This window comes from Ctenopharyngodon idella, chromosome 13 (assembly GCF_019924925.1).
Source record: "Ctenopharyngodon idella isolate HZGC_01 chromosome 13, HZGC01, whole genome shotgun sequence".
In the NCBI taxonomy this organism is placed as follows: domain Eukaryota; kingdom Metazoa; phylum Chordata; class Actinopteri; order Cypriniformes; family Xenocyprididae; genus Ctenopharyngodon; species Ctenopharyngodon idella.
This window is the reverse complement of record NC_067232.1, coordinates 3,866,109-3,882,910: the sequence shown is the minus strand read 5'-3', so window position 1 is coordinate 3,882,910 and position 16,802 is coordinate 3,866,109. Positions and strand designations below refer to the sequence as shown.

General features: G+C 33.9%; 1 protein-coding gene and 1 non-coding gene across 2 annotated transcripts; both read left to right on the top strand.

The window, feature by feature from the left end:
- Nucleotides 1–208: 208 nt before the first annotated feature.
- trnah-gug (transfer RNA histidin (anticodon GUG)) lies at nucleotides 209–280 on the top strand. Its single transcript has one exon. It is a non-coding gene; the product is annotated as a tRNA-His (tRNA).
- A 516-nt stretch (nucleotides 281–796) lies between these two features.
- Nucleotides 797–15,978, top strand: LOC127525128 (kynurenine 3-monooxygenase). Its single transcript, XM_051917436.1, has 15 exons — nucleotides 797–964; nucleotides 2,594–2,663; nucleotides 2,881–2,978; nucleotides 4,614–4,703; nucleotides 6,595–6,643; nucleotides 7,583–7,670; nucleotides 8,091–8,256; nucleotides 8,354–8,425; nucleotides 9,420–9,541; nucleotides 10,816–10,963; nucleotides 11,924–11,981; nucleotides 12,361–12,443; nucleotides 13,890–13,991; nucleotides 14,078–14,137; nucleotides 15,040–15,978. Exons 1-15 carry the CDS (start codon nucleotides 887–889, stop codon nucleotides 15,178–15,180), a joined length of 1,425 nt encoding a protein of 474 aa, XP_051773396.1. The 5' UTR covers nucleotides 797–886; the 3' UTR covers nucleotides 15,181–15,978.
- The last annotated feature ends 824 nt before the right edge of the window (nucleotides 15,979–16,802 follow it).

Below are 16,802 nucleotides of genomic sequence, written 5' to 3'. Positions count from 1 at the left end.
GAAAATAATAGAGAGCTGATTAGTGGTGATGAGCTTACAAATTTATGCACAAATTGCCTGTTTAATACGTTGCTATAACTGCTGTTCTTCAATATTCCTAATTCAAGCTGTAAGGTTTCGTAAAAATTTGTAAAAATTCACAAATTGTGCCTGCTTTAACAATCATCCCTTTGAATTTCATTCTTCACGTCCGTCCTCCGAGTGGCTCGCCGTGATCGTATAGTGGTTAGTACTCTGCGTTGTGGCCGCAGCAACCCCGGTTCGAATCCGGGTCACGGCAGTTTTTGTTAGGTAAAATCCCGAAATCATTCTCACGGATTATGCGTAATCAAATTTTGACAGATCACGACCGTTACAGAATGTATCTCAGATACCCATGGCCGATAAAAAGACTGACCAGTCTGAACGTTCACGTAAACACGTTGCGGATGCGTCAGTGTTGTCCTGACGTCGAACACTAATCCGTGTAGTTTTAATCACTTCCACTAGGTGGTGATATTACATTTCTTTAAGAATATATGAAACATTAACATCATTGATATGAGCTGAGTTTTAAACCCGGGTGTTTTCAGTGTTACCACTATTGTTTACAAACTCTGGGTTGATTAAATTTTTTTTTTTTTTTTTTACTGTTATACTCTACTAATCTCACGTAAATCGTGTGAGTGTGTGTGTGTAGTTTGGTTGAGTTAAATCATGATCACACTGTGTGACTAAAGGTCTGATAAACGGCGACCTGCTGATCCTGTTGGTCGATGTTTGACTTTGTGTCGCTCCTCCTTCATAACCACAAAACCCTGCTTTAAAACTCATAGAAACTCATTCACTCACAGTCTGATTCCAGCAGACCCCCTTTAACTCATCAAATACCTCAGAACTGTTAAACATGGAGACTGTTTCCTCACACACACATGAATCCAGCAGCAGTAAGAGGAAAGTGATCGCGGTAGTGGGAGGCGGTTTGGTGAGAATCATTGCATCTTTATGACTTGATTACATATCTTAAAATACTCTCAATCACCATTTACGGTCTATATCAAAACAATCTCTGGATGTTTGAGTATTTGAAGAATGACTCAGAATGACTGATACATGAAAGGAAAAATTGAATTAGTAGTGACTCAGGTCTGTTATATGTTGCACTTATTAGAGAATGTTTGCTATAAAACACACGTGGACAGTTATTTTAGAATGTAACTTTTGTTAATCACAGTAATTCAGAGATAGTAATTCTACTATAACATACACGAGGAGCATGTTAATGATTGACAAAGTGGTTATGAAACTTTGTAAATGTTCCATTTTATTACAGAAGGTGTTGACATTGACATTTTAAGATGAATCACATTAAAATGAGACTTTAGGGCAATTTAGTCTATGCACTTGATCTGTATGCTGGTGTAGGTTCATTTCAAATGTATACCATTCATTAGTTCACCCAAAAATGAAAATAATGTCATTTATTACTCACCCTCATGCCGTTCCACACCCGTAAGACCTTCATTCATCTTCGGAACACAAATTAAGATATTTTTGTTTAAATCCGATGGCTCAGTGAGGCCTGCATAGCCAGCAATGACATTTCCTCTCTCAAGATCCATTAATGTACTAAAAAACATATTTAAATCAGTTCATGTGAGTACAGTGGTTCAATATTAATATTATAAAGCGGCGAGAATATTTTTGGTGCGCTAAAAAAAACAAAATAACGACTTATATAGTGATGGCCGATTTCAAAACACTGCTTCATGAAGCTTCGGACCGTTATGAATCTTTTGTGTCGAATTATGATTCGGATCGCGTGTCAAACCGCCAAACTGCTGAAATCACGTGACTTTGGCGCTCCGAACCGCTGATTCGACACAAAAGATTCAAAGCTTCATGAAGGAGTTTTCGTCCAATCAGATGCTCTCTCTAATTTGAATGTCCCTCCCCCTGATGCCATTTGCTTTTGACTAACAACAGAATTTATGTGTTTTCTTTTCTTATTTTCATCAAGTGTCTTCATCAAGTTTGTAGATGTATAAACCAACTTTAGGGTGAATGTTCTTCTGATATCATACTTAAGGATGTGACATCAATAAGATTGATGATAAAAATATAATCAATAATATTGCACTTGGCACAAAGCTCAAGAATACTCTGTGTAAATAATATGGTGCAATGATATTTGTTGGTTTAGACCTTTGGGCCTGAGAAAGTTCAGCAGTACCCAGTTAAAATAAAATGATTAAAATAAAAGTTCTGCATTATCTCTTTAATTCCTTCTACTTTAATAGGCTTAGAAGTTAAGTATAAGTTCATCAGAAATAAAATAGGTCATTGCAAGCTTTCCAGAAGCCCTAAAATCCAATGTAATTTTCATCACTCTTACAAAAATGTACTGTGACTGAATCATGGTACAATATGATGGTAAATTATTAACATTTTCAAATACCATGCACTCCAATGTATTTCAGTGCATATAATGGTATTATCATGGCATATATCCAAAAAAACATGCAATCACTTTGACACGTTTGTATTTTTTGTTAGTACATGCAGATATTATTACTGTCGTAATCTATTTCTTACTCTAACCCTGTCAATTTAGGTTGGATCTTTGAACGCCTGCTTCCTTGCCAAAAGAGGATTTGACGTCGAAGTATTTGAATCTCGGGAAGGTGAAGACATGATCTATCTCTCAAACCAGCTTTAATTCTGCATCTCAGTTACATCGCTACACTTTTTATTATTCATTTCACATACTGCAAAATCTTTAAGCACACTTATAATCTTGTGGAAGGATTTTAGACCATTTTAGACAGGAATAAGGGATTCAAATTTCTTCCTAACTTGTGTTTTTACTAACCTGTTCATTTAAACTTCTTATCCTGTTAGATATTCGGCAGGCAAAAGTCGTGAGGGGTCGAAGCATCAACTTGGCCCTGTCCCATAGGGGGCGCCAGGCCTTGAAACACGTGGGAATGGAGGATAAGGTGGGTTTAGTCATTTAAACTGTTTATTGTGGGAGTTTCATGCAGTTTACATACATTTGTGTCCTCTTCATAAGAGAGCTGTTTATAGTTGCTCAAACTGGAAAGATCATAAAAACAGATTTTCTCCTGAAGCCTATTTTCACTCTTATAAATAATGCATAGCACAGTGTTTTGAACAAGTAGTAAGTAGCCATTAGCAGATGCTTTTATCCACAATGACTTACAGTTCAGGAGATTTATTAAAATACACAATACCTCTGGAGCTGGGTTCATTATTTTACATATTTCTATCACAATTTATGTTTTTTAGAGGCATGAAATTGCTTATTCGCAAAGAAATTGCCTAACTAGTATTTTCTATAACAACTAGTGATGGCTGAGCTAATCTCAAACTTTTCCACAGAGGGAAGTTAAGAAAATACCATGAGGAAGTGTGAACATGTGAAACTAGGTCAAATGGTACTTACACTCAGTACTTACACAGTCATTACAGACGTACTGAATTTTAGAGCAGAGTTCTAATGTATTTTGTTGGCACATACAGTGAGCACAGAGTTCTGTGTCTCTGTGATTTGGTTATTTTACAGTTGTGTAACTTTTCAGCCTGACCGAGCCAGGAATGCCAGACTCAGGAACTCTGAGTTAACACGATTTTTCATATCTGTCAGAGTGTGACAGTCAGTCTGAAGCTTTAGATGTATGAGGTGGATGGATGCAGCTGCTGTGAGCCCTTGTATTTGAAATGCATAACGTGATTTACCTAAGCAGGACATCTGCCTGGATCAACATCCTTTGTTGGTCCTGGAAAAACATTCCCATCAACCCAGATCATTCCCAAATTAGATTTTAGGGTAGTTTAGGGGCTTCAGTAATCGACTCTTTCATTGCCCTCTGGCTTTAGTTTCATGTATTGTACTTTAGTAACTTGTAATCTCTTACAAGTTGAATAAAAATGCTGAATAAAAGTATTCTTACAGTATATATATATATATATATATATATATATATATATATATATATATATATATATACAAATAAAAAATAATACTTTTATTCAGCAAGGATGTATTTAAAGTCCCTCTGTAGTCAATAATTTAAACTCATCTTTGATTACAAAATTACATATTTAATTTTTTTTTTTACTTGAAAAAAGTGTCTTCATGCCTTAACTAAGAGATCCACTCGTTGACATTCACAGATTGATGTGATTAGTTACAAGGTAGTTTGTGACGTCAGAAACACCAGCGATTTCAAACCGCATTTTTGAGACTGTCTTTGGTTCACTGGACTTTTAAGGAGAACATACTCATCAGTGGTGTTGACTTATGAATTTGAACATGGTTTGTCTTATAGCACATTAAAAACACCACATAGATATAAACAACATTAAAAACTTGATTTTCACTACATGGGACTTTAAGTGTTTTCAACACTGATAATAATAAGAAATGTTTCTTGAGCAGCAAATCAGCATTTTAGAATGATTTCTTATGTGATCATGTGACTGAAGACTGAAGTAATGATGCTGAGAATTAAATACGTTAAATAAATATCTGCTACCATTTCCTTGCTGATATAATATATTTAGCAGTAAGTTTAGACAGTCAAATCTATTTTTTTTCTTTTTTCTTGTAGATAGTCTCTAAAGGCATTCCAATGCATGCCCGTATGATCCATAATATGAGTGGAAAACGTTCTCCCATACCCTACGGCAAGAAGGGACAGGTAATATGATCTCCACATTCATATTCACACAAATGTAGTAACTTTAAATTGTTACCCTCTGGATGCTTACCTTAGTCAAGTCAAATTTATTTGTACGGCGCTTTTTACAATACATATTGTTTCCGAGCAGCTTTACAGAAAATCATGATGGTAATGTTTATAATAACTTCATGCCTTATAGTTGCATTTATCAGATTAGAACTGGGTACAATAATATAGTTTACATTTTGCAACAATATAAAAGCAATCAAGCAGATGAGATACGCTATAGCAGTTCAGAAATGCTTAGTCAAAGCTTGTTGCGCAGTTATAGGGTTATTTGCCCACTAGTTGAGAACATTTACATCAGTCATACATTCATGCATGATGGAGTCTGCTGATACATAGCTTGAGCACCATGACCAGTGACCCCAGCAGAGTCAATACAACCTTCTCCTTTAAAACCAGTTTGTTAATCATTACAATCATAATACACACATAAAAGTGGCAATTAGGACTTTGGCATTGCCTTTTTTCCTTCTGTTTATGAGAAATCAGCACTTATGTTTCGCTTCCTGTCATACTGAATCTACACCGTTCCATGTAATAAGGAATTATGACACAAAAAGATAAATATATTTATGTCAAATATATATAAATGTAAATAAATATTGAAAAGGGATAAAAATATGTTTTGTGGTTGACATCAAATGAATGGATAAGTTGCTTTACTTTCCCTCATCATTGAAAAAAAAACCTATAACTAATAAGAAAACTAATTAAAAAAGTTAGAAGTATACAATTTTACGGAGCCCTGCACATGACATGCAAGCAAAAAAAGTCAATTGTATGCATGATTTACTAATACGTTCCCTCGATTTACTAAATCGTGCCCACGTTTTACTATTTCAGTCCCTCGATTTGCTAAATTGTGCGCACAATTTATAAATCAAGGGAGCAAATTAGCAAATCGTGCGCATGATTTACCCTACTATTTTTTTCCCCCCCCTGCATGTCATGTGCAGGGCTTCGTACAATTTGGATAATTTTGCTAATTAATACATCTGCATTTTTTGGCCTGTGTAGGCCATCATAATATTCACTGATATTAAATATTAGTCATAAAGCAAAACTATTTGAGAACCACTGTTCTGAGTATCCTTGTTGAATATCCTGTTTCATTGAGAAATATAACACAGCCTGGAAATTGGTGGTGAGACACTTTTTCATGTTGACTTTTGAGGTGAAAAGCCCTCAGATATGCTTTAAAAACAGTGGACATGGAAAAGCTCAAGTTTCTCTGACCCGTTGTTCATTTTGTGCATCATGAGGTTTGCAGAGATTATGATTACTAGAAATCAGCTGATGGACAGAAACAGAACTGCATTTTAATCATTATCTTATTACTACTGCTGTGTAATCCTCTCATAATACACACACACACTCACACGTGTTGGGTTTCCATGTTTATGGGGACTTTCCATCGACATAATGATTTCACTTTCAAAAAATATAATATAAGCTGTTTTCCTCATGGGGACCAAAAATGCCCCCACAAGGTCAAAGATGTCTGATATTGCCATCCTTGGCAATGTATGATACCTGAAGCACACACACACACACACACACACACACACACACACACACACACACACACACACACTGTGTAATGGATTGATGGCAGTGATGTGTGTCATGGTGCTTTTAAACAGTTATAACATCTAAGCTGTAGATAGTGTATATAGAAGTTCAGGTGACTGAACTCCAAATCTGTCATAAATCCATCATTTCAGACTGAAAATATCCCATATAATCCAGAACATGCATAATAGGGATTAAACTTGTCGTTCCACCATCTGACTGACCACCCTAAGCATGACTGTTCAGTGTCATGGTGTTCTTTCTTTTGTAGTACATCCTCTCAGTGGACAGAGCCAACCTCAACAAGGAGCTGCTAACAGGTAACAGTTCATTTAACCAACTTCATTCAAAAGCAATTGGAAACACTGAATGTGCCACTTTATATCAAATCATATTTCAATATAATAAAGGTACCACTTTCATTATTTAAAATACCTTTTTGCGTTCTTTTGAAGAAACCCTGCATCCTTATATTTGCATATCTGTCCCAAATGGTATGCAAATGTTCCTCTTTCTTTTCAACTTCTTTCTTCATCTGCCCACTTTTCAGGAACTGGTCAATTCCTGATGGATAAAATCAAGTCCTTTCCTATTTTTTCTTTTCTTGTTGAATATCCAGATTCAATTAGAAATAAACTACCATTCAAAAGTTTGGGGTTGGTAAGATTTTTTTTAATGTTTAAATGTGAGAAGTCTCTTCTGCTCACCAAGGCTGCATTTATTTGATCAAAAATACAGTAAAAACAGTAATATTGTGAAATATTATTATAATTTAAATGACTGTTTTAATATATTTTAAAATGTAATTTATTCCTGTGATGCAAAGCTGAATTTTCAGCATCATCACTCCAGTCTTCATCATCACATGATCCTTCAGAAATCATTCTAATATACTGATTTGGTTAATATTTTAGTGGAAACAGTGATATTTTTTCAGGATTCTTTTATGAATAGAAAGTTCTAAAGAACAGCATTTATTTGACAGTGAAAAAAAAATGTTTGTTGTCTCCTTTGATAAGTTTAATGCATCCTTGCAGAATAATAATTAAAAAATCTAGTGTACATTAGACTATGGTTGCAAATTTCATGATGACTAAAAGGTAGTAAATTTAAGTAGTAATACCTGTAAATTAACAAGAAATACATTTCAAGTACATACTTTTTGTGCTTAGTACAAGTATGTGAACTGGGATGCGGTCTAACGTATATTCGCTTTTATTTACTGAATAAACATGCAGAATTGATATGATTTCTTGCAGCGGCAGACGCATATCCAAACACTACACTGAACTTTAATCACAAGCTGCACGACTGGAGTCCAAAAACAGGAACAATGACCTTTATTGGGTAAACAGTGATCTCTTTCTCTCTAAATGTCTTTCTGTCTCCATGTTGGACATGGCAATGCCATGTTTTTGGGCAAATAATACTATGATATTCTTAATATTCTGACATTATTTACTCACTTTCATGTTATTCCAAACCTTTTTTCATTTTTTTTTCTTTCTTGTCTTTACATAGATTTATTCCATTTATCAAAAAAACAAACAAACATGAAAGTTTGGAATGATGTGGGTGAATAAATAATGACAGAATTTTAATTTTAGGTGAACTATATCTTTAAGAATGTAACTTCCATCACTGGGGTCAGGTTTGGCTGCCCCACAGGGTCATGTGATCACAAGAGTTTGTTAATTTACTTCAGTCTGTGGATATTCAATGTGAATTAGATTATATTTCAGTAGATGAGATTTCATCTCTTAACAGACCTGATGGCCAAAGAAAGGAGATGCAGGCTGATCTGATCGTAGGCTGTGATGGAGCTTTCTCTGCCGTCAGGAAGCAGTTACTACGGCAAAGTCGTTTCAATTACAGCCAGACATACATTCCCCACGGGTACATGGAGCTCACCATGCCTCCTAAAGATGGAGATGTAAGCATCACAGCATGTTATCCGGCAATCTTCCTTACATATCTGCCCCCATTTTGTCTGTTCACATCTCTCTTTTTCTCTCATTTTGTCCTCTAAGTTTGCGATGGAGCCCAATTATTTGCACATTTGGCCCAGGAACACTTTCATGATGATTGCCCTGCCTAACTTGGTGAGGTCATTTAATAATTTCCTTTACCCTGTTATATTGCAGTTTTTTACTCATTTTTTAAATTATTATTATTATTATTATTTTATTTTAAGTTTTGTGATTATTATTATAACAATAAAATATTATTTTATAATAATATTTTATTATTTTATTGACTTTTTTGTGATTATTTATTATTATTCTTATTAAATATTAAATAATATTTTATCATTTATTAAAGTTTATAATATTATTTTTTAAATATTAAATATTTAGTTTAATTATTTATTAACTTTGTTATTATTATTATTATTATTTTATAGAATATTTTATTTTTTATTATTTTATTATATAATAATAAAAATTTTTTTTTTAAATATTAAAGAATATTTTATTATATTATTGTTTATTAAAGATTTCTGTGTTTATTTAGTTTTTTAAGATTATTATTATTATTATTAAATATTAAAGAATATTGTATTTATTTATTAAAAAAATTGTGATTATTCATTAGTTTTTGTGATTATTATTATTTTAATTTTATAGAATATATTATTATTATTTGGATATTGTATATAATTAAATATTTATAGAATATTTTATTATACGTTTTTTGTGATTATAATAATAATAACGGTATTTTTTAAATATTAAAGAATATTTTATTATTTATTAAAGTTTTCTTTGATTATTCAGTTTTTTAGATTGTTATTATTATTATTATATTTCTGATGTGGTCTTTCAGCACAAATACAACCTTCTCACAATATTTCCACTTAATATTCCCCAAATTTCAACATAAAATATTCTGTATTTTTCATAGTGTATTTCATGTCTGTGGTTTTTCATAGTATATTCAGGGATTTCAGAATTACTGTTTCATGACAGTGGTTTATGAATAATTCAAATAATTCAGCCTCCAAAAGCATTTTGAAGGTACATTATTATCTTTTGCTTTGGTTATGTTTTAGTTTCCTAGTGGAAAACCATGTTCCTTTTGATTTTGTTTTTGAAGGACAGGACATTCACATGCACCCTCTTCATGCCCTTTGAAGATTTCGAGAAGATCCGCAGCGGTGACGAGGTCATTCGTTTCTTCCAGAAATACTTCCCTGACTCTATACCTCTAATAGGAGTGTGAGTACAGCTCGTTCTCTCTCTCTCTTTCAGTCTGCTTTATGCTACTCACAGGTCTGAAGTACATCTTAGTGAGGTGTGAAATTGCAGTCTAACAGACCCACAGGCCAGCGGGTGTTTTTTTTTAATATGAATGCTGAAGGTGATGGGGAGATACAGTACTGACATGACAGAGGTGAGGACATTGAGTGATTTCAAACCTCACAGAACTGTAAATGAGTTTCAAACAGCTCAGTGTGCTGTTCAGCATTCGAGAGTCAACGGATGATTTTCTCATTTTGCTCAAGGTTTAGATTTGCTTGTAAAAATCTTTCAGCACACTGTGTTACACATACTTGAGCACTGAAAGATCCAACAAAAATACATGGATTTTCAGCATCATTCCTCCAGTCTTCAGTGTCACATGATCCTTCAGAAATCATTCTTATATGCTGATTTGCTGCTCAAGAAACGTTTCTTACTATTATCAATGTTATAGACTGTTGTGCTGCTTCATATTTTTGTGATACATTTTTTAATTCTTCTAAATTTTTTAAAACATTTAAAAAAAAATTCTTTGAAAGATGAGTAGAAAGTTTAAAAGAACAGCATTTATTTGAAATAGAAATCTTTTGTAACACTATAAAAGTCTTTACTGTCACTTTTGATTAATTTAATGCATCCTTGCTGAAAAAAAGTTTTAATTTCTTCAAAAAAAATCTTACTGACCCCAAATGTTTGAATGCTAGCGCATGATAATATTATTTTGACATCACTTACATCAATGATGCTTTAGATGTATTAAATTATTTATATAAACAAAGTACAGTACACTCATGAAAGTCACAGCCACCATTTGCTTTATTGTACCTAAATAAGATGCAATCCAAAGTAAATGGTGACCATGACTCTCCTTTTGTGATTCACTGAATAGTCATACGGGATTGAAACAAGAATGACGGTGATGATATTAAATTATCTTCTGCATCCTAATTTGACATTGACCTTTATATAAAATATTCCATTTTAGTCTTTCATAATATATGCTGAATAATAACTAGTAAATGTGCAAAGTAATTATACAGGGTGGAATGCTAAAAATGTAGGTTTTTATTTTAATTCAAAGGAGGCCTTGGATGAGATTGTCCTACGTTAAATGTCATAATTAACATAATTAAGCAGTGAATCATTGTGTCATAAAGAAAAGAGCCAGTGTTGTATATGCATGTACGTTATCTCCTCGTGCATGTATTCTGTCAGACTGAGTGTGTTTATGTGTGTTTGTGTTTTCTCAGTGAGGCTCTCAAACAGGATTTCTTCCGGCTGCCTGCTCAGGCCATGGTCTCGGTGAAGTGCTCCCCGTATCATCTGTTTGATAAGTGTGTTCTCATGGGAGATGCGGCCCACGCTGTGGTTCCTTTCTATGGTCAAGGCATGAATGCGGTAAGTGGGGGTGGTAAGGATATTCATTCTGATCAACCTGCTTCAATTTTTTATAGTTAGTCTCCAGCTGTAATTGCTCCCAATTAGGTAAACATAACCTGAATATCAATTTGCAATTTACAGCTGAAATGCAATTAACAGTATACAGACATTTAGATAAGTATAATAACCCTGATGTGGAACTTATTTTAAAGGGGTCATGATATGAGAAAACAAATTTTCCTCGATCTTTTGACATATAAGAGGTCTTTGTACTATTAAAACATCCTGTAATTTCATAGCTTAAAATGTCCTCATTATAAATTATTAAAGCATTTATTTAAACAAGCTACAAAAAAGGGCTTGTTCTGATATTGCGGGATTTGTGACATCTCAAGGGCAAATACATTTGCATATGACTGCCTCTAGAACAAGACATTGACGAATAGTTATAATCATTGCACCATAGGCCCCGCCCACTGGCGTTCAGTCGCTTAACAGGTGATATTTGCCTACACTGGATGTGACCGTGACGTTAAAAGCAAATAGAAACCATTATATTCAGTAACGCTGTCTACATTGGATACAGTATACAGATGCCCGTTCAGTTTCTGGTGCATCCACGCGCTTGAGTCTGCCGACAACAGGACAAATGGAAGCGTAAATGGAAGAGTAAAGGGACGTTTGCTTTGACTCGTCAAGTTTAAACAGATTGTTTGCGTCTCTGTAGCTACAGACTTCAGAAAGATCCCTGCGTCAGGAACAAGTGGATGGTTTATTGTAATGGCATCCTGGTTCGCAGAGAATTATATGTTTGTTCGGAGCATTTTGTTTTGTAAACGAGGCACAGTGTAATAGAGAGTTCGTCATTTCAGACAGAGGGTCAGAATAAAGGTTGAAAATAATCTTTTTTTCTAAACACACACACACACACGCATTTTGACTGAAAGCCCAGAAAGCATTGTTTATTTCTATTCACAGGGCTTTGAGGATTGCTTAGTTATCGACGAGATTATGGACCAGTTGAATGAAAACATTGGTAAGACAGAACCAGCTTCACAAGAAAATTTAAGTTCAAAACATTTCTGAAAGGAATTAATTAATTAAAAGTAATTTAATATAAATTAATTAAAAATAAATTAATAAAATTTCTCAAAAGTTCATCTGTCTTATAAATCTAAATGTACTTGTTAGAATCATTTCATCCTAGAGTAAAATCACAGGATGATTGCTAGTTATCAGTATGGGTTATAATTACTGTATAAAAGCTAAGAGGGCCAAATATTTGGTCTTAAATTGTAGGGACACAAAAAGTGCTCACACCGTATGTAAAATGTAACCATAAATAAAGGGGGAGAGCCGCTATTGGAGATACAGTATAGAAGTACATGTATTATTTTCTTATAATCTGCCTGCAGCTGCTGTGCTTGAAGAATACAGCAGAGTCCGAGTACCTGACGATCACGCCATAGCTGACCTGGCCATGTACAACTATGTAGAGGTAACTCATATCAGCTGCAATACTGTATCTGAACACTAGGTGCTGTCACTTTCTGCAGTCACATGACTTCCCACATCACTTGCGGTTCAAGGGTAGTTCATTTGACATTGTTGTTCAAGATGCTAAACTGGATGGATGATGATGTTAATGGATAAATGGATGGATGATGGTGGACAAAACTCCCATATGGCATAAAAAAAAGATTGCTAAAATATATATCATATACACACTAGTTTTAAAAAGTTAAAAATACTATTAAAATTTAAAATAACTGTTTTCTATTTGAATATATTTTAAAATGCTATTTATTCCTGTGATGACAAAGCTGAATTTTCAGCATCATTACTTCAGTCTTCAGTGTCACATGATCCTTTAGAAATCATTCTAATATGCTTTGCTGCTCAAGAAACATTTCATATAGGCTAGGCTATCATCTAGAATAAATGCAAAATAATTTATTTTCCCAATATAACATAACATTCCCAAACATAATATAACATTCCCCAGGATATATGAGGATTTCATAAACCTATGAAAAATATATGAATGTAAATGTTTTAAAATCTATTATAGATTTTTTATATATATATATATATATATATATATATATATATATATATATATACACACAGTCAAACCAAACATTATTTAGACGTTTTTGATAGATTTATATATTTTAACTAGTGGGTGCTGGACACTATAGTTCATTAATGTAAGTGAGGATAGCAAAATAAAGTAAACTGTGACATATTATACCCAAAAATTCTTCATACAGTGGACTACCAGTAAAATTGATAAAAGTTTGGAAACAAAAATTATTCAGACACTTTGACCTGACCATGTTTTACTTAAGTGTTATCTGACATAATTAAGATTAATTTTTTCTGACACAGTTTAACTCTGAGATCTTGTCAGATTTTATTACCATTTTTTTTAAACTATAGTGAATAAACTGTATTAATGAATGAAGTGTTCAAGGTGTCTGAATAAATTTTGGTTTGACTGCATATATTTTTATATATATATATATATATATAAAACCAAATGGGAATGATGACATTTTAATGGTATAAATGAAGGAAATATATAATAATATTCCTGTAGCTCAACTTGGAGCTAGCAATGTCAAGGTCATGTAGGCAAAGCTGTCCTTGTTTTTCTGTTCATTAAGTTGAATGCAGTATGCACACATACATTACAGAACAAACACACACTAACACTTTTTCACACTGTAGCAGTAATCACTCTGCCACCAGCTGATCGGATGCGACATGCTGACCACAGTGAGACAGGTCAGCCTCATTACTGATGGCAGTGTGAAAAATACAGGCGCACACACACACACATATGCACAACACATTTGTTTTCAAGAGGTTTAGACCAGACCAAGATCTAGACCATTAAATGCTGCCATTAGCTTCACTCACTATTTGATTTGTGTTGTAGATGAGGGCGCATGTCAATTCCAGATATTTCCTGTTCCGAAAATACCTGGACAATATCCTTCACTTCATCATGCCAAAAACAGTCATCCCCCTTTACACAATGGTAAGAGCTTTTTTGTATTGTGTATCATCTTGTTTATTGTTGATATGTTGTTCTCTAAATCATATGCCTGATTACTTGCTTTTCAGGTCACGTTCACCAGAACACGGTACCATGAAGCGGTGAATCGCTGGCATTGGCAAGATAAGGTGAAGAAAAAACAAAACCTTTGTGTTGTAAAGTGCTCTAGAGAAAATAACCCGTGCCAGTGTGAAATCAGGAACCGTGTGAGGCTGAAAACAGAGTTTTAAAACAGCATTTCCACTCTGAGCTATTAACAAAACATTATAGTATTTTTTCTAAAAAGCCATATCCAGTACTACACACTAAGCAGTATGCTAGTTTTCCATTCCAAACCTCTACCGTTCAAAACATTACAATTTTTAATGTTTCTTATGCTCACCATGGTTGCATTTATTTGATAAAAAATACAGTGAAAATAGTAATACTGTGAAATATTATTACAATTTAAAATATCTTTTTTTTTATTTTTTTTTATATATTTTCAAATGTAATTTATTCCTGTGATGGTAAAGCTGAATTTTCAGCATCATTACTCCAGTGTTTAGTGTCACATGATCCTTCAGAATTCATTCTAATATTCTGATTTGCTGCTCAAGAAATATTTCTTATTATCTTCAATGTTGAAAACAGTTTTGCTGCTATATATTTTTGTGGAACCTTACATTTTCAGGATTAAAAAGTTTAATAGAACAGCATTTATTTGAAATAGAAATCCTTTGTAACACAGTAAATGTCATTACTGTTACTTTTGATCAGTTTATTTAATGCATCCTTGCTGAATCTTTGAACTGTAGTGAAGACCATAATTATAAATGCATTTTTTTAAAATTAAAATCAAAGACTACATTGTTAATGAAGTGAAATGTAAACATAGTGCTTTTCGTTTAATAATAAATGTACAAACTGAATGGAAATCACAGTAGACGCCTTTAGAAGCCTACATGATTCTACTTAAAACTTTCTCACCACATAGTACAAAATTAATTGATTGTGATCCATCAGTAAATGTCTTGCTGGTCTTTTGCAGGTGATCACTCAAGGTCTGTGGCTGTGTGGTGTTGTGTCCGCAGCAGGAGGGACGTATGTCTTGGTCAGAAACTCTCACAAACTCCCTAGCATCTCTGTAGAGCATCTGTGGACCCGCATACTCGCTTTAAAACGCTTCTAAAATAAATAGACCACAATGCACTGGAAAGCCTTTCATACTCTTCTTCAGTACAAGTTAAGCTCTGTTTTGTGGCATGATGTTGATTACCACTGGAAATAATTTCGACTAGTCCCTCAGTGTAGTGCACTTAAAATGGGAGTACACTGGGCCAGGTCTCTAAATGGTTTAAAAGCAGCAATGTGCAGCTGGTATGATTGTTGAAGCACTTATCTTTTCATCAACAGATGCTGTAATGCAAAGCGACTTATATTGCATTCAGGGTATACATTTTATCAGTTCATGCATTCCCTAGTATGCTAATCTTTAGCATTGCTAGCGCCATGCTGTACTTCTTGAGCTACAGGAATGCTGCGTTGACACTAGTTATTCTGTAAAACATTTATCAGTTGTGTATTTACAAAGACATTTATTGTCTTTTTTGAAGTGGGAATAATTCTTAGAGTGTTCTGTTTATTTCCTTGGCTTGTGTAGATCCATTTTAAGTGTTGATAATTCTGCATTTTCGGTGATAAATCAACATATGTCTCAGGTTCTTTAACTTGTGCTAAATCCAGAATATTCCTTTAAATAAGTCACCATGAGCTTGAAATTGTTCTGAGGGAGAAATAAAGGACATTCAGAGTGAACATCTAATCTGGTTTGCTCTACATCTGAATGGGTGTTGTGATCTCTAAGCATATAAAGATATAATTAGGCCTACTGTTTGTAATTATTTAAAAGTCAATCTGATCACTGTTCTTGTAGATTCAAAATGAGTTAAATGTGACTAAATAAAATTTTGATCACTAAATGGTTGAACTCTTGTGCTTCATGGGTCTGTCTTCACCATCTCACTTTCAGTACAACTAAAACATTGTAATATATCCTTTTTTAGCATGGGAGAAATGTTAAGTCCTCCTACCCTGATGGTTGTCACTGAATTTAATCCTTGTTTGCATTTAACCCACAAATCCTCCACAGACCATAATCCATGAATGAGACAGATGCCTTCTGAACCACTCAACCGGACATTCAGTCATTCAACTGCCATTTTAAAACATTAATTTATCAGTATGTCTTTTGTATTTAAAATTTCATAAAATTGTAATCACAAACTATTTATTTTAGTTTTAGGTTCACGTCAGGGGATTTTAAATTTTATTTTTTTATTTTTTAGAACTGGAAAAATCATATGGTGCAGTCAAATGTAATCAAAGTCAAATTCACACGAGGGCAAAACAAAAAGCCACTGGATGGCAAGCCTGCAACCTTTAGCCAAAAAAGTGTACTCCTGGGAACGCGGGGGCACCGCGATACGACCACAAAGGGCACTTTCACTGGGCCCTTCTTTGTGAGTTGTGCTCCATTATCGCTTTGCTATTAACAATAGGCAATGAACCTTTTTTTCCCCCACAAAATTTCACTAACGTGACCTTTACCGCAACTCTAGTGTAAGTTTTTTCTTCTTCAGAAATATACTCTGTTAGATATTGCTGTTTGTGAGTACTTTGCATTAATGTAGGTGGTTTCCAATGTGTTGTCATGCGGTTGCTAGGGTGTTCTGAATGGTTGCTAGATATTTATTTACTGGCGCAGTGGAATTTTTTCATTCATTTCATCACCCTCCAGAAAAAATCATAAGT

Excerpts from the sequence above, each read along its gene's own strand:
- LOC127525128 (XM_051917436.1), top strand. The coding sequence starts at position 887 with ATGGAGACTGTTTCCTCACACACACATGAATCCAGCAGCAGTAAGAGG. Across the intron at positions 2,664-2,880 it reads AGTATTTGAATCTCGGGAAG|ATATTCGGCAGGCAAAAGTC; the intron begins GTGAAGACATGA and ends TTATCCTGTTAG. Across the intron at positions 9,542-10,815 it reads TCTATACCTCTAATAGGAGT|TGAGGCTCTCAAACAGGATT; the intron begins GTGAGTACAGCT and ends GTGTTTTCTCAG.